This window comes from Triticum urartu, chromosome 5A (genome assembly GCF_056163025.1).
Source record: "Triticum urartu cultivar PI428250 chromosome 5A, HENAU_Tu73, whole genome shotgun sequence".
Taxonomy (NCBI): domain Eukaryota; kingdom Viridiplantae; phylum Streptophyta; class Magnoliopsida; order Poales; family Poaceae; genus Triticum; species Triticum urartu.
In genome coordinates, this window is record NC_141877.1 from 446,490,128 (window position 1) to 446,517,352 (window position 27,225).

The 27,225-nt window shown below is 43.0% G+C and overlaps 1 protein-coding gene across 1 annotated transcript; it reads right to left on the reverse strand.

Annotated features, from left to right (window-relative positions):
- Positions 1-1,074: 1,074 nt before the first annotated feature.
- On the reverse strand, positions 1,075-3,627 carry LOC125507105 (serine carboxypeptidase 1-like). The gene is made up of 7 exons (XM_087524152.1): positions 3,126-3,627; positions 2,792-3,054; positions 2,469-2,699; positions 1,916-2,025; positions 1,657-1,749; positions 1,344-1,452; positions 1,075-1,254 (listed from the first exon to the last, which is right to left on the reverse strand). The coding sequence occupies exons 1-7, from the start codon at positions 3,625-3,627 to the stop codon at positions 1,075-1,077; spliced, it is 1,488 nt and encodes a 495-aa protein (XP_087380278.1).
- Positions 3,628-27,225: the final 23,598 nt, after the last annotated feature.

A 27,225-nucleotide genomic window follows, 5' to 3' on the forward strand; every position in this document is an offset into this window, starting at 1 on the left:
GCTGCTGGATGGATCTTGCAGCCGCAGATTGCAAACCTGGCCGTGCGTGTGACAGCTCATGGTGTATTGTCCGGGGACCAGCGGACATTCTCAGATTTACCACTTGCATACACTTGCGTCAAAGGCATGAAATCACCTCAACGTCTCTAACATGAGATCTTTGGCAACAACATCTTCATCCCGGACAATACACTGTTCCCAACAGCTAGGCTTCTCACATAGTGTGTGCGTAGTTTTCAGATCGCATGCTTGTGTCCATGTACGGATCGTGTTTGCTTGTATCATATTGTTGGGTATACAACTGCCATGCGTAGGATCGTCATTGTCTCTTTTTTTTCATCAATGTAGCATACCTACTCGGTCTGGATGTGCCTTGAGGCTATATTATAAGTCAATAAAAGTGTCCTTCATTCAAAAGAAAAATTATTCTGCGTTGAGACATTTCTGAAGGTGCACCTTTGAGTTTCATTTTATGTAGTATGATTATGTTCCTAGTACATAATGAATTTCTTTTAACAAAAGATCTAATGAGACTGGTTTGTTTTTCTCAATAATTTGTCTACAGAGTAATGCGTCGACCTGCGAGTTCACCAGCCAAACGAACTTGCAGCCCACACCCCCACAAGATCAGTTATCGTATGCTCTCTTACGTTTGTTTGCAGATCTCCGACCCTTACTCATTTTGTGCATAGCTTGTATATATAATTGGATCCATCTTTTATTAAAAAGTTTAACAAATAAATGGCCATCACACTCTCAGCCTTTGATTTAGTAATCAACGCTAATCTAGGTACTCCTCCATCGACCCTTATGCCGATGCCTTATAACTTCTTAACCGATTTCTTCTGTACTATATGTAGAGCTTTATTCGACAACACTAAGCAAAGCATAATACATTATATTATTGAGTTAATATAATTAACCCTACATTTGTGGGGACAACATACACAAGGTGGACAACGAATCATTTTACAAAAGAACTTCTCCAAGATCTAACCAGGGACCTTGATATGATATCACACTTATTTATTTGTGTCCGACTGGACAAATTGGTTTTTCCAGCCTCTTGCAAACTTAGACCCCACTCCATACTGAGACCCCAGGTGGCAGAGCACCAGGTGGCAGAACTCCTTTCATGAAGGAGTATAAAAGAACAAGTGATCTCTTGGGCTGGAAGCTAGGGACGAAATGGCCAGCTCCTCGCACGGACGCGAATGTGAACCCTCCTTCGTATTGCTGAGCGTAGCCTCCAACCTAAAATTGGCCATAATTCAGTTTAGTACACAATCCAGTCGAAAAATTAGTAGTACGTACTGTAGGGTTTATTGCATATATATGGTTACCTCGTTGTCAGGGGTGTACCATGGACGCCACGGTTTTGTGATGGTCAGATTGAGATCCTTGACAGCGTACCTCGTCGCGGTAATCGGGCACGCATCATCCATGTCACCACTGTCATCGAATTAGCCACCATGTTACGAGACAAGAGCACGTATATATTATTTGGCTGTGTGCATCATGATGATGCAGAGGCCGGGGTCTTTCCCCTTTTCTAAAAAAGAAAAAAAAAGTATAGCAACTATGGCAGAAAAAAAAGATCTCCATTTTGTGTTTTGAAGGACCTGTGAATGCTTGAAGTAGGAGTAATAAAGTTACCTGTAGATCCAGACTCTTAATCCCTTGTCAACAAGCCGACCGATGGTTGGCATCATGGAAACTGGGGAATCGGTCCAGCCGTTCAATGACTCTCTATGTCAAAATGTAATGCATATTAGTTCTGTTCCAAGTCAAAATTTATGAAAACTGACTATAAATCTATAGAAAAAATATATACGGAAGAAGGTGGGGTAAATATCAAGTATAGGGAGCCTCTACTGAATATAAGAGAGAGTTCGTTAGCAAGTGCGTTACTTACGAGCACTCTGACCAATCGGTGTTGGTTCTAGCATGCATAGCCTTCTGCACCTCAGGATTGTTGAGGTAGGCGTCGATATAGGCATCGATGCACGGATCATAGCCTGGCAACTGTATCAATTACAGCGGCTAATTAGTCAGTACCACCACCTCTGATTTGCTAATGCTGAATAATTTTTCCTTATAAAATAGAAAGACTGCGTGTATCTTTGCTATTGAAGCGGAATTACATTCTTTGGAGGTAATTAATTTTTGCACTGGACATGATCATTGGTGGGATGCTGCAACAGCAATATATGTAGAAATCTTGGACTTGGCTACGGATATAGGGAAGGTCAATTGTATGCACTGTTTTAGAGGGGTTAATAGTGTTGCTCACGAGCTAGCTCAATTTAGTTTTCATAATAAAGTTTCTAGTATTTGGGATGGTGATCCCCTAATTTCCTCCTCGGTAAACTAGCCGATGATGTAAACATTTTATTGAGTTAATAAAGCTACCTATAATGGCCTTCCCTAAAAAAAAGAGCGCATGTATCTTGTGCAGCAGTACGTACGTAGCTGCTGGGGTGGATACTCCCGTCTGGCGACTGGATGCAGACCGGGGCGTAAATGTTGTACGTATCGATGTCGCCCTCATCGAACGAGTCGTCGCACCCGCTGTCCTGCCCGGAGTTGCACGGCCCGTTGACGTTGGCCCACACCTCGTCGGAGATCACCCCGTGGCTCCACAGGAACTCTAACGATCCATATGAGTTATTGGACTTATCGAGCAGCGGATTGCCGACCTGCAGAGATGAACCCGGATTTCTGTTAGTCAGAGATACGACCAATACAGGTCAAAGCTCGCAGCGACGGCGGCCATGATCAGGCAACTTACGAAGATGCCCTTGAGGTTCATGTTCGTGGCACCGAGTTCGCGGAGGGCGAGGATGACGGCGGCGAGCTGGGGGACGTAGTGTCCGGCGTAGCTCTCCCCGGAGATGTAGAAGTCGCGGCCCTTGTATTCGGGGAACCTCTCAAGCCAGTGGAGCAGGAACATGTAGGCGTCCACTGCAGTCCTCGTGTCGCCGCTCGGTATCGATGCGTTCGAGTAGGAGAACCCGACGCCCGCCGGCGACTCCAGGAAGATCACATTTGCCACTGCACGACACCACAAACCATCAGAGATCACAGCGTGCATGAAGTTGTAACAGGATCTATCAGGCACCCACAATTGTTCCAGGCATGCCTGTTTCTGCTCAGCGTCTTCCCGTCGGGGTTCACACGGAACGGGCCGAGCTCCGCCATGGCGCCGGAGCCGAGCGACGAGCAGCCGGGCCCTCCGTTGAGCCAGAGCACGAGCGGCTTGGAGGCGGCCTCGTAGGGGGCCTCGACGAAGTAGTAGAAGAGCGCGCGGCCGTACTCCTCGCTCACGGTGACGTAGCCGGAGTACTGGTCGAAGTTGACGCGCGGGGGCTGGCCGGGCAGCGCCGCGATCCTGTCGGCCTCCCTGGTGCCCGCCGGCGGGGCGTCGCACTTGGCGGGCAGGTGGCGGAAGCTGCTGATCGGGTCGGCCCACGGGTCCGGCTCCCCAGGCCCGTCCGCGCGCGTCTGGGCCCTCGATTTGATGAAGGCCCTTAGCACATCCTTCTGGTTGGCCGCATTCGCCAGCGATCCTCCTCCCAGTAGGATCACCAGTACTACTACCGTGTAGTGCATGGTATTGATCCTCATCGTAACCTGCGAGGAAACTACGTAGATCGTCTTGGTGTTTTTATACTGATACGTTGTAGGTATTTCGGATATTCCAAGCAGAAACTTTGCGGTTTAGAGTTCTCCGAAGTTAGCTACGAGATACATACTTCGCATCGATGCTTGACTGAGCTCAACAATGTCATATTCCAGATAGCTTCGTTCGATAGTGCCGGACATTTTTGGCGTATACGTACAGCAATGAACTCGACACCGAACTTGGCCGTCGATGCCGAGGTGAAACTTCTAGGCAACAAGCTGAACGATACAATAATACTATACACACGGACTAATACGTGGGGTTTTACTTAATTTCCCAAAACCATAACTCTCTCCCCCCTGATTTTTAAGGGGGTGGTTCCCACCCGTTTAATCCAAATTCAAACCTTCACGTTAGCAGCTCCGTGAAACCCATAAATAAAACATCCCCGTGAGTCTAGCATTGCTTTAGACGATAAGACAAGTGAAACTTCTTCCGCTGACCAGCGGTTGACGAACGTGCGTCTCCTTCACAGAATGTATTTTCCTCCTACCTAGCACCCGTGACCTAGGTGACAGGCGGGGCCAGTCTACTCTACTCCCCCACGAGACCGAGGGCCCCCTCTTCGTCGTCAATCGTTCCGACAGTAGAAGGTGGCGGGTACCCCATAGATTCGATGGGGTGGTAGGGCTAGGGATAGATTTAGGGATTGTGTTCGATCAATGGTGACGGGGCGTTGACGTCTTTGTCTGCGTGGAAGAGCGTCTACTCACCTTTCCCTCCCTCACTCTGGCAGTGCTTCTTCTTGTCGACAAAGGCATGTGAAAGATGGTGTGGCCGAAATCTGGTTCTCTAGGTCCGTTTTTATCTTCTACATGCTTGTCTCGGTCGCACTGTCTTCTGGAGCGGGCAGCATGGTTGTGCGCCTAGGTCCTCTGGCTTCAGTTGTGACTTATGAAGGTTAGCCAATCTCGACCTCCTTGGGGAGCGTGTGAAATTTGTGTTTCCTAGCTCTATTTGACTGGATGGGGCATTCTAAAGCCCTCTATGGTGTTTTTACTGCCACCGGCGTCTTCTAGTCTACATCGATGACTTTAGTTTCTAGTCACTGTTTATACAAGTTCATGGGTTGAGAAGTTTGCTTCGCTAAGACGGAGGCCCAATGGCACCAACAAACTTTTCTCATGGTGCGTCGCTAGTGGATGCATGAGAAAGAAGACTTCGGCACTTCTAAGGACTTGGATGTGTTTAAAATTTTCCAAAAGGGTGGTTTATAAGGTTTTGTGCTACTTAATACATGGCATTTGGCCTTTTCACAAAAAAGCATATCCATTGATACGAATATAGTTTTCGTCCATGTAATCACGATTCAATTTTTACTTAGAATTCTGTAGACTTGATGGTCCATTAATACCTATACGCACCACTTGGGCTACATGTTGTGAACCAGCCAAAAAATATGTGTAATTTGTTGGGAACGTAGCATGCAATTTTAAAAAAATTCTACGTTCATGCAGGATCTATCTAGGAGATGCATAGCAACGAGACGGGGAAGTGTGTCCATGTACCCTCGTAGACCGAAAGCGGAAGCATTAGCTTAACGCGGTTGATGTAGTCGAACGTCTTCTCGATTCGACCGATCAAGCACTGAACGTACGTCACCTCCGAGTTCTGCACACATTCAGCTCGATGACGTCCCTCGAACTCTTGATCCAACAAAGTGTTAAGGGAGAGTTTTGTCAGCACGACGGCGTGGTGACGATGATGGTGTTGGTGATGTGATCCGTGCAGGGCTTCACCTAAGCACTACGACAATATGACCGGAGGAGTAAATGGTGGAGTGGGGCACCGCACACGGCTAAGAACAATTGATGTCCTTAGAGGTGCCCTCCTGCCCCCGTATATAAAGGAGGGAGAGGGAGGAGGTCGGCCTAGGCGCGCCCCCAGGGGGGGAGGAGTCCTACTAGGACTCCAAGTCCAATTCGGACCCCCTTCCTTTTACCGGAGGGGGAAAGGGGGAAGGAGAGGGAGATGAGGAAGGAAAGGGGGGTCGCGCCCCCTCCCCTTGTCCAATTCGGACTCCCCATGGGGGGGGGGCACCTCCTTGTGGGCTGCCCTGCCTCTCCCCTATGGCCCATATGGCCCATTACTTCCCCCGGGGGGTTCGAGTAACCCCCCGGTACTCCGATAAATTCCAAAAACGCTCCGGAACCATTCCCGTATCTGAATACTATCGTCCAATATATCAATCTTTACCTCTCGACTATTTCGAGACTCCTCGTCATGTCCCTGATCTCATCTGGGACTCCGAACAATCTTCGGTCACCAAAACACATAACTCATAATACAAATCGTCATCGAACATTAAGCTTGCGGACCCTATGGGTTTGAGAACTATGTTGACATGACCGAGACACATCTCCGGTCAATAACCAACAGCGGAACCTGGATGCTCATATTGGTTCCTACGTATTCTACGAAGATCTTTATCGGTCAAACCGCAATCACAACATACGTCATTCCCTTTGTCATCGGTATGTTACTTGCCCGAGATTCGATCATCGGTATCTTCATACCTAGTTCAATCTTGTTACCGGCAAGTCTCTTTACTCGTTCTGTAATGCATCATCCCATAACTAACTCATTAGTCACATTGCTTGCAAGGCTTATCATGATGTGCATTACCGAGAGGCCCAGAGATACCTCTCCGATACTGACAAATCCTAATCTCGATCTATGCCAACCCAACAAACACCTTCGGAGATACCTGTGGAGCATCTTTATAATCACCCAATTACGTTGTGATGTTTGATAGCACACAAGGTATTCCTCGGTATTCGGGAGTTGCATAATCTCATAGTCAAAGGAATATGTATAAGTCATGAAGAAAGCAATAGCAATAAAACTTAATGATCATTATGCTAAGCTAACGAATGGGTATTGTCCATCACATCATTCTTCTAATGATGTGATCATGTTCATCAAATGACAACACATGTCTATCGTCAGGAAACTTAACCATCTTTGATTAACGAGCTAGTCAAGTAGAGGCATACTAGGGACACATTGTTTTGTCTATGTATTCACACATGTATCAAGTTTCCGGTTAATACAATTCTATCATAAATAATAAACACTTTAACAACTTTATTATTGCCTCTAGGGCATATTTCCTTCAGTCTCCCACTTGCACTAGAGTCAATAATCTAGATTACATTGTAATGATTCTAACACCCATGGAGTCTTAGTGTTGATCATGTTTTGCTCGTGGAAGTGGCTTAGTCAACGGGTCTGCCACGTTCAGATCCGTATGTATTTTGCAAATCTCTATGTCTCCCTCCTTGACTTGATCACGGATGGAGTTGAAGCGTCTCTTCATGAGTTTGGTTCTCTTGTGAAATCTGGATTCCTTTGCTAAGGCAATTGCTCCAGTATTGTCACAAAAGATTTTCATTGCACCCAATGCACTAGGTATTACGCCTAGATCGAATATGAACTCCTTCATCCAGACTCCTTCATTTGCTGCTTTCGAAGCAGCTATGTACTCCGCTTCACACGTAGATCCCGCCACGACACTTTGCTTGGAACTGCACCAACTGACAGCTCCACCATTCAATATAAATACGTATCCGGTTTGTGACTTAGAGTCATCCGGAGCAGTGTCAAAGCTAGAATCAACGTAACCATTTACGACAAGCTCTTTGTCAACCTCCATAAACGAGAAACATATCCTTAGTCCCTTTCAGGTATTTCAGGGTGTTCTTGACCGCTGTCCAGTGATCCACTCCTGGATTACTTTGGTACCTCCCTGCTAAACTTATAGCAAGGCACGCATCAGGTCTAGTACACAACATTTCATACATGATAGAACCTATGGATGAGGCATAGGGAATGACTTTCATTTTCTCTCTATATTCTGAAGTGGTCGGGCATTAAGTCTGACTCAACTTCACACCTTGTAACACAGGCAAGAATCCTTTCTTTGACTGATCCATTTTGAAATTCTTAAAAACTTTATCAAGGTATGTGCTTTGTGAAAGTCCAATTAAGCGTCTTGATCTATCTCTATAGATCTTGATGCCCAATATATAAGCAGCTTCACCGAGGTCTTTCAATGAAAAATTCTTATTCAAGTATCCTTTTATGATATCCAAAAATTCTATATCATTTCCAATAAACAATATGTCATCCACATATAATATTAGAAACGGTACAGAGCTCCCACTCACTTTCTTGTAATTGCAGACTTCTCCAAAAGTCTGTATATAACCATATGCTTTGATCACAGTATCAAAAAGTATATTCCAACTCCGAGATGCTTGACCAGTCCATAAATGGATCGCTGGAGCTTGCACACTTTGTTAGCACCTTTAGGATAGACAAAACCTTCTGGTTGCATCATATACAACTCTTCTTTGAGAAATCCATTAAGGAATGTGATACGTCCATTTTGCATCATGCTTTTATATCGATATTTATTGCATTATGGGCTGTTATTACACATTATGTCATAATATTTATGCCTTTTATCTCTTATTTAACAAGGTTTACATGAAGAGGGAGAATGCCGGCAGCTGGAATTCTAGGCTGGAAAAGGAGCAAATATTAGAGACCTATTCTGCACAACTCAAAAAGTCCTGAAACTCCACGAAAGTCAGTTTTGGAATATATATAAAAAATATTGGGTGAAGGAAGCACCAGAGGAGGGTCACCCACTGTCCACGAGGGTGGAGGGCACGCCCTACCCCCCTAGGTGCGCTCCCCGCCGCGTGGGCCACCTGGAAGCCCCCCCGATGCCCATCTTCAGGTATAAGGTGTCTTTTGCCCTGGAAAAAAAATCAGAAGGACGCTTTCAGGACAAAGCGCTGCCGTCTCGAGGCGGAACCAATCTAGGGCTCCGACGGAGCTGTTTTGCCGGGGAAACATCCCTCCAGGAGGGGGAAATCGTCACCATCGTCATCACCATCGATCCTCTCATCGGGAGGGGGTCAATCTCCATCAACATTTTCACCAGCACCATCTCCTCTCAAACCCTAGTTCATCTCTTGTATCTGATCTTTGTCTCAAAACCTCAGATTGGTACATGTGGATTTCTAGTAGTGTTGATTACTCCTTGTAGTTGATGCTGGTTGGTTTATTCGGTAGAAGATTATATGTTCAGATCCTTTATGCACATTAATACCCCTCTGATTATGAACAAGAATATGATTTTTGAGTAGTTACGTTTGTTCCTGAGGACATGGGAGAAGTCTTTTTATAAGTAGTCGTGTGAATTTGGTATTCTTTTGATATTTTGATGAGATGTATGTTGTGTTTCCTCTAGTGGTATTATGTGAACGTCGACTACATGAAACTTCACCATAGTTTGTGCCTAGGGGAAGGCATTGGGAAGTAATAAGTAGATGATGGGTTGCTAGAGTGATAGAAGCTTAAACCCTAGTTTATGCATTGCTTCGTAAGGGGCTGATTTGGATCCATATGTTCCATGCTATGGTTAGGTTTACCTTAATTTTTCTTTCGTAATTGCGGATGCTTGCGAGGGGGGTTAATCATAAGTGGGATGCTTGTCCAAGTAAGGGCAGTACCCAAGCACCGCTCCACCCACATATATCAAATTATCAAAGTAACGAACGTGAATCATATGAGCATGATGAAAACTAGCTTGACGATAATTCCCATGTGTCCTCGGGAGCGCTTTCCTTTATATAAGATTTTTTCTAGGCTTGTCCTTTGCTACAAAAAGGATTGGGCCACCTTGATGCACCTTGTTTACTTTTGTTACTTCTTACCCGTTACGAATTACCTTATCATAAAACTATCTGTTACCGACAATTTCAGTGCTTGCAGAGAATACCATACTGAAAACTACTTGTCATTTCCTTCTGCTCCTCGTTGGGTTCGACACTCTTACTTATCAAAAGGACTACGATTTATCCCCTATACTTGTGGCTCATCAAGACTCTTTTCTGGCGCCGTTGCCGGGGAGTGAAGCGGCTTTGGTAGGTGGAATTTGGTAAGGAAAAATTTATATAGTGTGCTGAAATTTAATGTCACTTGTTACTATGAAAAATAATCCTTTGAGGGGCTTGTTCGAGGTATCTTCACCCCGACCAGTAGAGCAAAGAGTTGCTCCTCAACCTACTGAACCTACTGAAAATGTTTATTTTGAAATTCCTTCGGGTATGATAGAGAAACTGCTAGCTAATCCTTTTAGAGGAGATGGAACATTACATCCCGATATGCACCTAATCTATGTGGATGATGTTTGTGGATTATTTAAGCTTGCAGGTATACCCGAGGATGTTATCAACAAGAAGGTCATCCCTTTATCTTTGAAGGGAAAGGCATTAACATGGTTTAGGCTATGTGATGATATTGGATCATGGAACTACAACCGATTGAAATTGGAATTTCATCAGAAGTTTTATCCTATGCATTTGGTTCATCGTGATCATAATTATATATATAATTTTTGGCCCCGCGAAGGAGAAAGTATCGCTCAAGCTTGGGGGAGGCTTAAGTCAATGTTATATTCATTCCCCAATCACGAGCTCTGAAGAGAAATTATTATTCAATTATGCTCGGCTTTCTCTCAATAATCGCTCCATGCTCAATACTTCTTGTACTGGTTCTTTTATGATGAAGACTATTAAATTCAGATGGGATTTATTGGAAAGAATTAAACGCAACCCTGAAGATTGGGAACTCGGTGAAGGTAAGGATTCAAGTCTAACACCTAAGTTTGATTCTGTTAAATCTTTTATGGATACCGATGCTTTTCGTGAATTTAGCACTAAATATGGACTTGACTCTGAGATAGTAGCTTCTTTCTGTGAATCATTTGCTACTCATGTTGATCTCCCTAAGGAGAAGTGGTTTAAATATCATCCTCCCATTGAAGTAAAAGTAGTTGAACCTATTAAAGTTTAAGAAAATACTATCACTTATAATGTTGATCCTATTGTTCCTACCGCTTATATTGAGAAACCACCTTTCCCTGTTAGAATAAAGGATCATGCTAAAGCTTGAATTGTGGTTCGTAAGAGTAATACTAGAACACCTACACCCTCTGAGCAAATTAAAGTTGAACCTAGTATTGCTATGGTTAAGGATCTCTTGGTCGATAGTATTGATGGGCATGTTATTTACTTCTGTGATGAAGCTGCTAGAATTGCTAGACCCGATAATCAAAATAAACATAGACCTGTTGTTGGCATGCCTGTTGTTTCTGTTAAAATAGGAGATCGCTATTATCATGGCTTATGTGATATGGGTGCTAGTGTTAGCGCAATACCTTATACTTTATACAAATAAATTATGCAGGATATTGCACCTACTGAGATAGAAGATATTGATGTTACTATTAAGCTTGTCAATAGAGATACTATTTCACCAGTTGGGATTGTTAGGGATGTTCAAGTCTTGTGTGGGAAAATTAAATATCCTAATGATTTTCTTGTTCTTGCTTCCCCACAAGATGATTTTTGTCCCATTATATTTGGTAGACCCTTCTTGAATACTGTTAATGCTAAGATAGACTGCGAAAAGGATATTGTTACTGTTGGTTTAGGGGATATGTCTCATGATTTAAATTTTGCTAAATTTCGTAGAAAACCCCATGATAAAGAATTGCCTAGTAAAGATGAAATTATTGGTCTTGCTTCTATTGTCGTGCCTCCTAATGATCCTTTAGAACAATATTTGCTAGACCATGAAAATGATATGTTTATGAATGAAAGAAGGGAAATAGATGAAGTATTCTTTAAACAGGGACTTATTTTGAAACACAACTTGCCTGTTGAAATTCTAGGGGATCCTCCTCCACCCAAGGGTGTGATCCCGTGTTTGATCTTAAACCATTACCTGATACTCTTAAATATGCTTATCTTGATGAAAAGAAGATATATCCTGTTATTATTAGTGCTAACCTTTCAGAGAAGGAAGAAGAGAAATTATTGAAAACTCTGAAGAAGCACGATGCTGCTATTGGATATACTCTTGATGATCTTAAGAGCATTAGTCCCACTCTATGCCAGCACAAAATAAAATTGGAGAAAGACGCTAAACCGGTTGTTGATCACCAACGACGGTTAAATCCTAAGATGAAAGAAGTGGTAAGAAAAGCTTCTGGAGGCAGGTATAATTTATCCCGTTGCTGATAGTCAGTGGGTAAGTCATGTCCATTGTGTCCCTAAGAAGGGAGGTATTGCTGTTGTTCCTAATGATAAAGACAAATTGATCCCACAAAGAATTGTTACAGGTTATAGAATGGTAATTGATTTCTACAAATTAAATAAAGCTACTAGAAAGGATCATTACCCTTTATGTTTTATTGATCAAATGCTAGAAAGATTATCCAAACATACACATTTTTGCTTTCTAGACGGTTATTCTGGTTTCTCTCAAATACCTGTGTCAAAAGAGGATCAGGAAAAGACCACTTTTACTAGCCCTTTCGGTACCTTTGCTTATAGACGTATGCCTTTTGGTTTATGTAATGCACCTGCTACCTTTCAAAGATGTATGAATGCTACATTCTCTGACTTTTGTGAAAAGATTGTTGAGGTTTTCATGGATGATTTCTCTGTGTATGGAACTTCTTTTGATGATTGCTTAAGCAACCTTGATCGAGTTTTGCAGAGATGTGAAGAAACTAATCTTGTATTGAATTGGGAGAAGTGCCACTTTATGGTTAATGAAGGTATTGTCTTGGGGCATAAAATTTCTGAAAGAGGTATTGAAGTTGATAAAGCTAAAGTTGATGCTATTGAAAAGATGCCATGTCCTAAGGACATTAAAGGTATAAGAAGCTTCCTTGGTCAAGCTGGTTTTTATAGGAGGTTCATTGAAGACTTCTCAAAAATTTCTAGGCCTCTGAGAAACCTCTTACAAAAAGATGTTCCTTTTGTCTTTGATGATGATTGTGTAGAAGCATTTGTAATACTTAAGAAAGCCTTGATTTCTGCACCTATTGTTCAGCCACCTGATTGGAATTTACCCTTTGAAATTATGTGTGATGCTACTCATTATGCTGTAGGTGATGTTCGGGACAAAGAGTTGATAAGAAATTAAATGTTATCCAATATGCTAGTAAAACTCTAGACAGTGCCCAGAGAAATTATGCTACTACTGAAAAAGAATTTTTAGCAGTTGTATTTGCTTGTGATAAGTTCAGACCTTATATTGTGGATTCTAAAGTAACTGTTCACACTGATCATGTTGCTATTAAATATCTTATGGAAAATAAAGATGCTAAACCTAGACTTATTAGATGGGTTCTCTTGCTACAAGAATTTGATTTGCATACTATGGATAGAAAGGGAGCTGAGAACCCCGTTGCAGACAACTTCTCTAGGTTAGAGAATGTTCTTGATGACCCACTACCTATTGATGATAGCTTTCCTGATGAACAATTAGCTGTCATAGATGCTTCTCATGTTACTCCATGGTATGTTGATTATGCTAATTACATTGTTGCTAAATTTATACCACCTAGTTTCACATACCAGCAAAAGAAAAAAATTCTATGATTTAAGACATTACTTCTGGGATGACCCACACCCTTATAAAGAAGGAGCAGATGGTGTTATTAGGCGTTGTGTACCTGAGCATGAACAGGAACAGATACTACGCAAGTGTCACTCCGAGGCTTATGGAGGACATCACGCTGGAGAGAGACTGCACATAAGGTATTGCAATTCGGTTTTTATTGGCCTACTCTTTTCAAAGATGCCCATAAGTTTGTCTCGTATTGTGATGAATGTTAAAGAATTGGTAATATTAGTAGACGTCAAGAAATGCCTATGAACTATTCACTTGTTATTGAACCATTTGACGTTTGGGGCTTTGATTATATGGGACCGTTTCCTTCCTCTAATGGGTATACACATATGTTAGTTGCTGTTGATTACGTTATTAAGTGGGTAGAAGCCATTCCAACTAGTAGTGTTGATCATAACACCTCTATTAAGATGCTTAAAGAAGTTATTTTTCCGAGGTTTGGAGTCCCTAGATACTTAATGGCTGATGGTGGTTCACATTTTATTCATGGTGCTTTTCGTAAAATGCTTGCTAAGTATGATATTAATCATAGAATTGCATCTCCATACCACCCACAGTCTAGTGGTCAAGTAGAACTGAGTAATAGAGAGATTAAATTAATTTTGCAAAAGACTGTTAATAGATCTAGAAAGAATTGGTCCAAGAAACTTGATGATGCATTATGGGCCTATAGAACTGCATATAAAAATCCTATGGGTATGTCTCTATATAAAATGGTTTATGGAAAAGCATGTCACTTACCTCTCGAACTAGAACATAACGCATATTGGGCCATTAAAAAGCTCAATTATGATTTCAAACTTGCTGGTGAGAAGAGACTATTTGACATTAGCTCACTTGATGAGTGGAAAACACATGCCTATGAGAATGCCAAACTGTTTAAAGAAAAAGTTCAAAGATGGCATGACAAAAGGATACAAAAGTGTGAGTTTAATGTAGGTGATTATGTTTTGTTATACAACTCTCGGTTAACATTTTTTGCAGGAAAACTCCTCTCTAAATGGGAAGGTCCTTACATTATCGAGGAGTTCTATCGTTCCGGTGCCAAAAAAATCAACAACTTCGAAGGCACAAATCCGAAGGTGGTGAACGGTTAAAGAATCAAACATTATATCTTAGGTAATCCCATAAATGTTAAAACCAATGTTATTGACACCGTAACCCCGGAGGAGTACATAAGGGACACTTTCCAGAACATTTTAGACTCGGAAAAGGAATAGGTATGTGGTACGGTAAGTAAACCGACTCCAAAATAGTTCTAATAGCAACTTTTCTCTGTTTTGGAATATTTAAGAAAATAGGAAAATAAGAAGTAGTCCGGAAAGGACACGAGGCATCCATGAGGGTGGAGGCGCGTCCTACCCCCTAGGCGCGCCCCCTGCCTCGTGGGTACCTCGTGTGCCCTCCGGACTCCGCTTTCTTGCATGATACTTCTCCTGGTCCGTAAAAATTCATTATATAATCTCCCGAAGGTTTTGACCACCGTACCACGACAAAATCCTCTGGTTTTGTTTTGAACTTTTTTTATGACAGATCTAGATCACCATGACGTCTTCAAGCGCCCCCAAGGACAAATTTTTCAAGAAGGTCATCAATCCCTACCTCGCAGAGGTGCTGCAACACCCTCAAACCATTGAGATGCGTGAGGGGGTGCTGCACATCCGCGATGTTGAGGGACCAAGGAGGACCGGAAGTGTGGAGACAAGACTCGAAGCAATGGAGCAACAAGTTTTCAAGTGCCAGGGGATGGTGGAACGTGGACTCAACGCCAACCACATGATGATCGCGGAGTTCACCAACAACCACAAGCTAGATGCCAAGAACATTGGGGAGACCATGCATATTCAAGCTTCACGAGAAAATCGAGCACCTCCAAGCCCAGATCTATGACCTGCAAAACCAAATCTGTGAGTATGAATATAGATTCAAGAGGATAAGTTTGGCTGCAGATTTGAGGATCCAGGAGACTCGACCATCCTTCTATGATGGTGAGCCTATGCCATGGATGATGGACGACAAGCCTACATCATCAACAACTCCATCATCACCACCTCCGAAGAAAGAGATATAAATACATGGGTATGGGCACTCCCATTGGCAACTGCCAAGCTTGGGGGAGGTGCCCCGATATGGTATCTGTTAGGTAACGTAGTAATTTCAAAAAAAATCCTACGAATACGCAAGATCATGGTGATGCATAGCAACGAGAGGGAAGAGTATCGTCCACGTACCCTCATAGACCGTAAGCGGAAGCATTATGAGAACGCGGTTGATGTAGTTGAACGTCTTCACGATCCAACCGATCCAAGTACCGAACGCACGGCACCTCCGAGTTCAGCACACGTTCGGTTCGATGACGTGCCACGAACTCCGATCCACCAGAGCTTCACGGGAGAGTTCCGTCAGCACGACGGCGTGATGATGGTGATGATGTTGCTACCAACACAGGGCTTCGCCTAAGCATCGCTACGATATGATCGGGGTGGATTATGGTGGAGGGGGGCACCGCACATGGCTAAGGGATCAATGATCAACTTGTGTGTTCTGGGGTGCCCCCTACCCCTATATATAAAGGAGCAAGGGGGGAGGCCGGCCGGCCCTCCTAGGGCGCGCCAGGAGGAGTCCTCCTCCTAGTAGGAGGAGGAAAGGAAGGGGGAAGGGGAGAAGGAAGGAGAGGGAGGAAAGGGGGGCCGGCCCCCTAGTCCAATTCGGTTTGGGCTAGGGGGCTGCGCGCCCTGCCTCCTCTCTTCCACCACTTGGCCCATGAGGCCCAATACTTCTTCCTCGTATTTCCGTAACTCCCCGGTACTCTAAAAAATACCTGAATCACTCGGAACCTTTCCGATGTCCAAATATAGTCGTCCAATATATCGATCTTTACGTCTCGACCATTTCGAGACTTCTCGTCATGTCCCCGATCTCATCCGGGACTCTGAACTACCGTCGGTACATAAAACCGCATAAACTCATAATACCGATTCACCGAACGTTAAGCGTAGGGACCCTACGGATTCAGAACTATGTAGACATGACCGAGACATGTCTCCGGTCAATAACCAATAGCACAACCTGGATGTTCATATTGGACCCTACTTATTCTATGAACATCTTTATCGGTCAAACCACATAACAACATACGTTGTTCCCTTTGTCATCGGTATGTTACTTGCCCGAGATTCGATCATCGGTATCTCAATACCTGGTTCAGTCTCGTTACCGGCAAGTCTCTTTACTCATTCCGTAATGCACTATCCCGCAACTAACTTATTAGTTGCATTGCTTGCAAGGCTTATAGTGATGTGCATTACCGAGAGGGCCCAGAGATACCTCTCCGACAATCGGAGTGACAAATCCTAATCTCGATCTATGCCAACTCAACAAGTACCATCGGAGACACCTGTAGAGAACCATTATAATCACCCAGTTACGTTGTGACATTTGGTAGCACACAAAGTGTTCCTCCGGTAATCGGGAGTTGCATAATCTCAGTCATAGGAACATGTATAAGTCATGAAGAAAGCAATAGCAGTAAACTAAAACGAGCATGTGCTAAGCTAACGGAATGGGTCAAGTCAATCACATCATTCTCTAATGATGTGATCCCGTTAATCAAATGACAACTCATGTCTATGGCTAGGAAACTTAACCATCTTTGATTCAACGAACTAGTCAAGTAGAGGCAAACAAGTGACACTCTGTTTGTCTATGTATTCACACATGTACTAAGTTTTCGGTTTAATACAATTCTAGCATGAATAATAAACATTTATCATGATATAAGGAAATATGAATAACAACTTTATTATAGCCTCTAGGGCATATTTCCATCAGTATAACCGTCACACTTCTATCTTTACCTTTTTCTTAGTTCGGCCCTTTTGGTTATATCTTGATCTAGTAGAATAAAATTTAGTATGATTTAGCTTTGAGTTTTTGTGTTGATCCTTAGCTATGTAATCGACTCTGTGAGCTATATATAATAAAGATTAATCTTGAGTCAAGGGCTTGGTTATCTGGCTATGATCTTGAGGGAATAAAAGAAAAAAAGAAAGAAAAAAGAAATAAAGAGAGCATATTGATCTTATGGAGAATAATGACTTCACATAGAAAAAGTATGATGAATAAAAGTTGTTGAGAGCTGACAAACATAGTTCTGGTCATCGTTGCAATTAATAGGAAGTAATAAAGAAACAGAGGTTTTCACATATAAATATACTATCTTGGACATCTATTAATATTGTGGGCACTCATTAAAATATGACATGCTAAAAAGTTGATGTTGGACAAGGAAGACAACGTAATGGGTTATGTTTTCTTATATCTGAAATAAATTATATTGTCATGGATCATCCAACATGTTGAGCTTGCCTTTCCCCCTTATGCTAGCCAAATTCTTTGCACCAAGTAGAGATACTACTTGTGCTTCCAAATATCCTTAAACCCAGTTTTGCCATGAGAGTCCACCATATCTACCTATGGATTGGGTAAGATCCTTCAAGTAAGTTGTCATTGTTGCAAGCAATAAAAAATGCTCTCTAAATATGTATGATCTATTAGTGTGGAGAAAATAAGCTTTATACGAGCTTGTGATATGGAAGAAATAAAAGCGACGGACTGCATAATAAAGGTCCCTATCACAAGTGGCAATATAAAGTGATGTTTTTTTGCATTAAGATTTTGTGCATCCAACCATAAAAGCACATGACAACCTCTGATTCCCTCTGCGAAGGGCCTATCTTTTATTTTTGTCTTATACCTTATACAAGAGTCTTTGTGATCTTCACCTTTCCTTTTACACTTTATCCTTTGGCAAGCACTATGTGTTGGAAAGATCCTGATATATATATATATCCAATTGGATGTGGGTTTTCATAAATCATTATTGTTGATGTTACCCTTCAGGTAAAAGGTTGGGAGGCAAAACTATAAGCCCCTATCTTTCTCTGTGTCCGATTAAAACTTCATACCCATAAGTATTGCATGAGTGTTAGCAATTGTGAAAGACTAAATGATAGTTGAGTATGTGGACTTGTTGAAAAGCTCTTATATTGACTCTTTCTGATGTTATGATAAATTGAATTGCTTCAATGACTGAGATTATAGTTTGCTAGTTTTTCAATGAAGTTTCTGATTCATGCTTTAAATTGTGAATAGATTGTTACTTCAGCATACGAAATCATATGACAATATATATATGTTGCTATTCTAAGAATGATCATGATGCCCTCATGTCTGTATTTTATTTTATCAACACCTCTATCTCTAAACATGTGGACATATTTTTCAATATTGGCTTCCGCTTGAGGACAAGCGAGGTCTATGCTTGGGGGAGTTGATACGTCCATTTTGCATCATGATTTTATATCAATATTTATTGCATTATGGACTGTTATTACACATTATGTCACAATACGTCTGCCTTTTCTCTCTTATTTTACAAAGTTTACATGAAGAGGGAGAATGCCGGCAGTTGGAATTCTGGGCTGGAAAAGGAGAAAATATTATAGACCTATTCTGCTCAACTCCAAAAGTCATGAAACTCCATGAAAGTTAGTTTTGGAATATATAAAAAATATTGGGCGAAGGAAGCACCACAGGGGGGCCACCCACTGTCCACGAGGATGGAGGCCGCGCCCCTGCCTCGTGGGCCACCTGGAAGCCCCCCGATGCCCATCTTCTAGTATAAGATGTCTTTTTCCCTGTAAAAAATCAGAAGGAAGCTTTCGGGACGAAGCCTTGCCGTCTCGAGGCGGAACCTTGGCGGAACCAATCTAGGGCTCCGACGGAGCTGTTCTGCCAGGGAAACATCCCTCCGGAAGGGGGAAATCGTCACTATCGTCATCACCATCGATCCTCTCATCGGGAGGGGGTCAATCTCCATCAACATCTTCACCAGCACCATCTCCTCTCAAACCCTAGTTCATCTCTTGTATTCAATCTTTTTCTCGAAACCTCAGATTGGTACCTGTGGGTTGCTAGTAGTGTTGATTATTCCTTGTAGTTGATGCTAGTTGCTTTATTCGGTGGAAGATTATATGTTCAGATCCTTTATGCACATTAATACCCCTCTGATTATGAACATGAATATGATTTGTGAGTAGTTACGTTTGTTCCTGAGGACATGGGAGAAGTCTTGTTATAAGTAGTCATGTGAATTTGGTATTCTTTCGATATTTTGATGAGATGTATGTTGTCTTTCCTCTAGTGGTGTTATGTGAACGTAGACTATATGACACTTCAGCATTGTTTGGGCCTAGGGGAAGGCATTGGGAAGTAATAAGTAGATGATGGGTTGCTAGAGTGACAGAAGCTTAAACCCTAGTTTATGTGTTGCTTCGTATGGGGCTGATTTGGATCCATATGTTTCATGCTATGGTTAGGTTTACCTTAATTCTTCTTTTGTAATTGCGGATGCTTGCGAGGGGGGTTAATCATAAGTGGGATGCTTGTCCAAGGAAGGGCAGTACCCCAAGCACCGGTCCACCCACATATCAAATTATCAAAGTAACCAACGCGAATCATATGAGCATGATGAAAACTAGCTTGACTATAATTCCCATGCGTCTTCGGGAGCGCTTTCCTTTATATAAGAGTTTGTCCAGGCTTGTCCTTTGCTACAAAAAGGATTGGGACACCTTGCTGCACCTTGTTTACTTTTGTTACTTGTTACCCATTATGAATTACCTTATCACAATACTATCTATTACCGATAATTTCAGTGCTTGCAGAGAATACCTTACTGAAAACTGCTTGTCATTTCCTTCTGCTCCTCGTTAGGTTCGACACTCTTACTTATCGAAAGGACTACGACAGATCCCCTATACTTGTGGGTCATCAGAATGCAGTTTTGACGTCCATTTGCCAGATTTCATAATCATAAAATGCGGCAATTGCTAACATGATTCGGACAGACTTAAGCATCGCTACGGGTGAGAAGGTCTCATCATAGTCAACTCCTTGAACTTGTCGAAAACCTTACGCAACAAGTCGAGCTTTGTAGACAGTAACATTACCATCGGCATCAGTCTTCTTCTTAAAGATCCATTTATTCTCTATGGCTTCCCGATTATCGGGCAAATCAACCTAAGTCCACACTTTGTTCTCATACATGGATCCCATCTCAGATTTCATGGCCTCAAGCCATTTCTCGAAATCTGGGCTCATTATCGCTTCCTCATAGTTCGTAGGTTCTTCATGGTCTAGTAACATGACTTCCAGAACAGGATTACTGTACCACTCTAGTGCGGAACATACTCTAGTTGACCTACGAGGTTCGGTAGTAATTTGATCTGAAGTTTCATGATCATCATCATTGGCTTCCTCACTTATTGGTGTAGGCATCACTAGAACTGATTTCTGTGATGAACTACTTTCCAATTTGAGAGAATGTACAATTACCTCATCAAGTTCTACTTTCCTCCCACTCACTTCTTTTGAGAGAAACTCCTTCTCTAGAAAGGATCCATTCTTAGCAATAAAGATCTTGCCTTCGGATCTGTGATACAAGGTGTACCCAATAGTTTCTTTTGGGTATCCTATGAAGACGCATTCTCCGATTTGGGTTCGAGCTTATCAGGCTGAAACTTTTTCACATAAGCATCGCAACCCCAAACTTTAAGAAATGACAGCTTAGGTTTCTTGCCAAACCATAGTTCATACGGTGTCGTCTCAACGGATTTAGATGGTGCCCTATTTAACATGAATGTAGTTGTCTCTAAGGCATAACCCCAAAAGGATTGTGGTAAATCGGTAAGAGACATCATAAATCGCACCATATCTAATAAAGTACGGTTACGATGTTTGGACACACCATTACGCTGTGGTGTTCCAGGTGGCATGAGATGCGAAACTATTCCACATTGTTTTAAATGTAGACCAAACTTGTAACTCAAATATTCGCCTCCGTGATCTGATTGTAGAAACTTATTTCCTTGTTACGATGATTTTCCACTTCACTCTGAAATTCCTTGAACTTTTCAAATGTTTTAGACTTGTGTTTCATCAAGTTGATATACCCATATCTGCTCAAATCATCCGTGAAGGTAAGAACATAATGATACCCGCCGCGAGCCTCAACACTCATCGGACCACATACATCGGTATGTATTATTTCCAATAAGTCAGTTGCTCGCTCCATTGTTCCGGAGAATGGAGTCTTAGTCATCTTGCTCACGAGGCATGGTTCGCAAGCATCAAATGATTCATAACCAAGTGATTCCAAAAGCCCATCTCCATGGAGTTTCTTCATGTGCTTTACACCAATATGACCTAAACGGCAATGCCACAAATATGTTGCACTATCATTATTAACTTTGCATCTTTTAGCATCAATACTATGAATATGTGTATTACCAGGATCGAGATTCAACAAAAATAGACCACTCATCAAGGGTGCATGACCATAAAAGATATTACTCATATAAATAGAACAACCATTATTCTCAGATTTAAATGAATAACTGTCTCGCATCAAACAAGATCCAGATATAATGTTCATGCTCAACCTTGGCACCAAATAACCATTATTCAGGTCTAAAACTAATCCCGAAGGTAGATGTAGAGGTAGCGTGCAGATGGCGATCACATCAACCTTGGAACCATTTTCAACGCGCATCGTCACCTCGTCCTTAGCCAATCTTCTTTAATCTGTAGCCGCTGTTTCGAGTTGCAAATATGAGCAACAGAACCAGTATCAAATACTCAGGCGCTACTACGAGCATTAGTAAGGTACACATCAATAACATGTATATCAAATATACCTTTTATCACTTTGCCATACTTCTTATCCGCCAAATACCTGGAGCATTTCCGCTTCCAGTGACCAGTCCCTTTGAAGTAGAAGCACTCAGTTTCAGGCTTAGTTCCAGACTTGGGCTTATTCCCGGGAGCAGCAACTTGCTTGCTTTTCTTCTTGAAGTTCCCCTTCTTCCTTTTCCCTTTTTCTTGAAACTAGTGGTCTTGTTTACCATCAACACTTGATGATCCTTCTTGATTTGTACCTCCGCAACTTTGAGCATTACGTAGAGCTCGGGAATTGTCTTGTTCATCCCTTGCATATTATAGTTCATCACAAAGCATTTATAGCTTGGTGGCAGTGATTGAAGAACTCTGTCAATAACACTATCATCCAGAAGATTAACTCCCAGCTGAGTCAAGTGGTTATGGTACCCAGACATTCTGCATTTATAGCTTGGTGGCAGTGATTGAAGAACTCTGTCAATAACACTATCATTTGGAAGATTAACTCCCAGCTGAGTCAAGTGGTTATGGTACCCAGACATTTTGAGTATGTGTTCACTGACATACCTGTTCTCCTCCATTTTGCAGCTATAGAACTTGTTGGAGACTTCATATCTCTCAACTCGGGCATTTGCTTGAAATATTAACTTCAACTCATGAAACATCTTATATGCTCCATGACGTTCAAAATGTCTTTGAAGTCCCGATTCTAAGTCGTAAAGCATGGCACATTGAACTATCAAGTAGTCATCAGATTTAGCTTGCCAAACGTTCATAACGTCACAAGTAGCAAGCAGCGAGGCGACAACGGCGATAGAGAGAGAGAGCGAGTGTGAGGGGATAGTGAGGGAGACCGCAAAACGAGTGCGCGGGGTGGATAAGGTACTCATAGTAGTAGCATGGGTACATACCCCGCACTGCTACTAAGCCCACTAGTTGTACTGTTGGGGTATATAACACGCGCTGCTACTAGGAGGTGCCTAGGAGCTGGGCCCGTGTATATACAGTATCAGCGCCGGTACTAAAGCTCACGCTACTGCTACATAGTTACTTGTAGCGTGTGTTCTGCCACCCATGCTACTACTACTATGGCCAGCCCCGGGGGACACGGTGGGGACCACATAGTAGTAACGCGGCCTATGCAAAGCCTGCGTTGCTACTAACGCAACCAGTTCTGGGCCCGCGCCACTACTAAATAGCAATAGCGCCAGCTAGTTACCCCATGCCACTGGTAAGTGTCTACCTATAGGGTTTTCCCTAGTAGTGAATGTAAGGAGTAGGGATTGACATGCAGCAGGTGCACTATAGCTATATGTGTATGAAAGGTCTCCAAATGTACTAGTGTGTTGTGCATCCAATTAGCTTGCTCATCAAGAGCACAAGCGTTTTGGCGGAAACTCATCATTATGCAAGCCAAGTTCTATAATGTAAGCATTTCAACTAGTATGCCAATGGAATATATAAAAAATGTCTATATATAGCACATGGTGCTACTTTGAATCACAAGTGTATACAAAGGATAGTAGTGCACCCCCTCTTTCTTAATTTTGTCTTCTTTTTTCTTTTGGCTCTTTGGCGGTGCATGTGACTGCTCATTGTGTATTATCCGGAGACTAGTGGACATTCTCATATTTACCACCTGCGTACACTTACGTCAAAGGCGTGAGACCTCCTCAACGTCGCTAATATGAGATTTTTCACAAGAACATCTTCATTCCTATACACTACTAGGGAAAACCTTATACACAGTATATTAGCAGCACCGCGACACAAAAAGAAGCGCTGCTGCTAATTAGCAGTAGCGCGGCCAGGGAAAACATGCTACTGATGTGAATTTAGTAGTAGCGCTTGGGGTCTAAACCGCGCTGCTACAAAAATCCACCGACAGTAACCAACACCCTAAGTTTAGCAGTAGCGCGGTGTCGTGGGGCGCGCTACTGCTACAGAAATAGTAGTAGCGCACTTTTTGCTGAGGTCGCTGCTGCTAATTTTGAAATTGTCCACGCGGTTGGCCCCGTTTAGTAGTAGCATGTGCGAGAAACATGCGTTGTTGCAACGCTATTAGCAGTAGCGCGTTTTCTCTCCCGCGCTACTGCTAAGTCACAAGACCCCACCACCTTTTTCCACCCACCCATCCTCCTCTCCCCCATCCTCCCTTTCCCCTCCCTCCCATCCTCCCTCTCCCACTCTTCTTCTTCCTCAATACTTCTCCCCACATTACTCTCCCTCTTCTACCTACCTTTCTCTCTCTTCATTACTCCTAGCTAACACCACCTCCATTAATGCACCTCCTTTCTCTTTTTTCTTCCCCCTCCACTAGTTGAAGTTGTCTCCTCCCAAATTAGCTACCTAGGTAGATGTAGCATTTAGTGAAGTGACCAATATTTCCCCCTAACTAGATCTATCTTTTTCAAGAAGAGCTTTGTGCACTTTTGATCTCCCTACATCATCATCTCCACCATGTGATCGATCTCGAGAAAGAGGTGATTAAAATTTCATGCTTTTGCAAAATGGAAATATGTGCATGTGTGTGTGATATGATAATTGGGCAATATGATGGAAATTGTGTGTGTGGCATGTGTTGACGCCAAATTGTGCTTTTGAGTTGCCCATGTTTTGCCGAAATGTCGATTTATTTCTGTTTTGGCGAATTCCGGGCAAACTCTAGATCTATATATGTCCTATTTTTAGGGAAGGTCATGCCGAATTTTTGTATGACTTTGATGCATGCACGCATTTTTATAATCAATTTGTTTATTATTACCGTGCAGACGTTCATGATGGTCAGTGGAACGATCATGGACAGGTGGGTGCGGTCGGTGGTGCAGGACATGAAAAAAAATAACCGGATGGAGGTTTTATGTCCATGTCGAAAATGCAAAGGAATAGTTTGGCTCAACCCCTATGACGATGGTCGTGTCGAAGCGCACCTGCTCATGACTGGTTTTATGGATGGCTATACTCGGTGGATAATTGAAGATGAGGATGACGATGTTGAGGACGCCGACGGGGCAGGCAATGACGACATGGGGCAAGACGAAGAGATGATCGATAATGGCGGCGGGGAAGAGGCCAGACATGGCGGCGGAGAAGGGGCCGGACATGGCGGAGTAGAAGGGGTCGGACATGGCGGCGGAGAGAACGTGGACTCCACGCAGCAGAGTTCATCGGTACTAAGTTCAATCATGCGGGACCCTCATGTTCAAGCACTGCTTCGCAAGGAGACAAGTACCGAGAGAGCTACTTCTAGAGAGGGGGCTAAGCTGGAGCAACTGGTGGTAGACTCGAACACTCCATTGTATGATGGTTACAATCCTGAGGTGACCCGCTTGAGTTTCACGCTCCAACTCCTCAAGACGAAGGCTAAAAACAAATGGACCGACACTAGCCTCGATGAGCATCTCAAGTACCTGAAGGATGTTCTTCCCACGGGGAATCTATGTCCTACTAGTGTTGATGAGGCCAAGAAGATCGTGTGCCCTCTTGCTCTGCCGCATGTTAGATACCATGCATGCATCAATGATTGCATAATTTGTCGGAAGGAGCACGAGGAAAAAACAAGCTGTCCGGTGTGCAATGCTTCTCGATACAAGAAGGTTGGAAAGAAATGTCCCTAGAAAGTTGTATGGTACTTACCGATCACTCCCCATCTCCAGTGGTATTTCGTAGATCCCAAGGAAGCAAAGCTAATGCGCTGGCACGCGGAGAGGAAGAAGCCCGACGATGGAGATGATCCAAAGTTGAGACACGTCAATGATGGAAGCCAGTGGAGAGGGTTGAACAGCTTCTATCAGTATTTCGAATGTGATGCAAGGAACATCGTGCTCGGCGAGTGTACCGATGGCATGAATCCATTTGGCAACCAAAACACCAACCATAGCACATGGCCTGTGTTTGTATGGATGTACAACCTCCCCTGGTTGTGCATGAAGTCGAAGTACATTCACATGAGCATGCTTATTCAAGGGCTGAAACAACCAGGAAATAATATTAATTTGTATCTGGGGCTACTTCAAGAGGAGTTAGACACTTTATGGAAATCACCGGCCAAGACATGGGACGCCAGCAAAGGCGAGTATTTCTACATGAGAGCCGCGCTGATCACGACAGTGCATGACTATCTCGGTTACGGATATGTCGCAGGCCAGGTGTGCCATGGATATTGCGGATGCACGCGATGCATGGATGATACGACGTCTCAGCAACTAACGTCAAGGAAAGATGGCGGGTCTGGGAAAATCGTGTACATGGTGATACGTCCATTTTGCATCATGCTTTTATATTGATATTTATTGCATTATGGGCTGTTATTACACATTATGTCACAATACTTATGCCTATTCTCTCTTATTTTACAAGGTTTACATAAAGAGGGAGAAGGCCGGCAGCTGGGATTCTGGGCTGGAAAAGGAGCAAATATTAGAGACCTATTCTGCACAGCTCCAAAAGTCCTGAAACTTCACGGAAGATGTTTTCAGAATATATAAAAAATACCGAGTGCAAGAAGTTCACCTTGGGACCACACCCTGCCCACGAGGATGGGGGCGCGTCCTACCCCCTGGGCGCGCCCCCCTACCTCGTCGGCCCCCTGGTGGCCCTCCGATGACCATCTTCTGCTATATGAAGTCTTTCGATGAGGAAAAAATCATAAGCCATCTTCTCGGACGCAACTCCGCCACCACGAAGCGGAACCAATCTAGGGTTCTGGCGGAGTTGTTCTGTCGGGGAAACTTCCCTCCGGGAGGGGAAATCATCGCCATCATCATCACCAACGCTCCTCTCATCGGGAGAGGGCAGTCTCCACCAACATCTTCACCAGCACCATCTCCTCTCAAAACCCTAGTTCATCTCTTGTATCCAATTCTTGTCTCCAAGTCCTGGATTGGTACCTGTGGGTTGCTAGTAGTGTTAATTACTCCTTGTAGTTGATGCTAGTTGGTTTATTTGGTGGAAGATCATATGTTCAGATCCTATATGCACATCAATACCCCTCTGATTATGAACATGAATATGCTTTGTGAGTAGTTACGTTTGTTCCTGAGGACATGGGAGAAGTCTTGTTATTAGTAGTCATGTGAATTTGGTCTTCGTTCGATATTTTGATGAGATGTATGTTGTCTCTCCTCTAGTGGTGTTATGTGAACGTCGACTACATAACACTTCACTATTATTTGGGCCTAGAGGAAGGCATTGGGAAGTAATAAGTAGATGATGGGTTGCTAGAGTGACAGAAGCTTAAACCCTAGTTTATGTGTTGCTTCGTAAGGGGCTGATTTGGATCCATATGTTTCATGCTATGG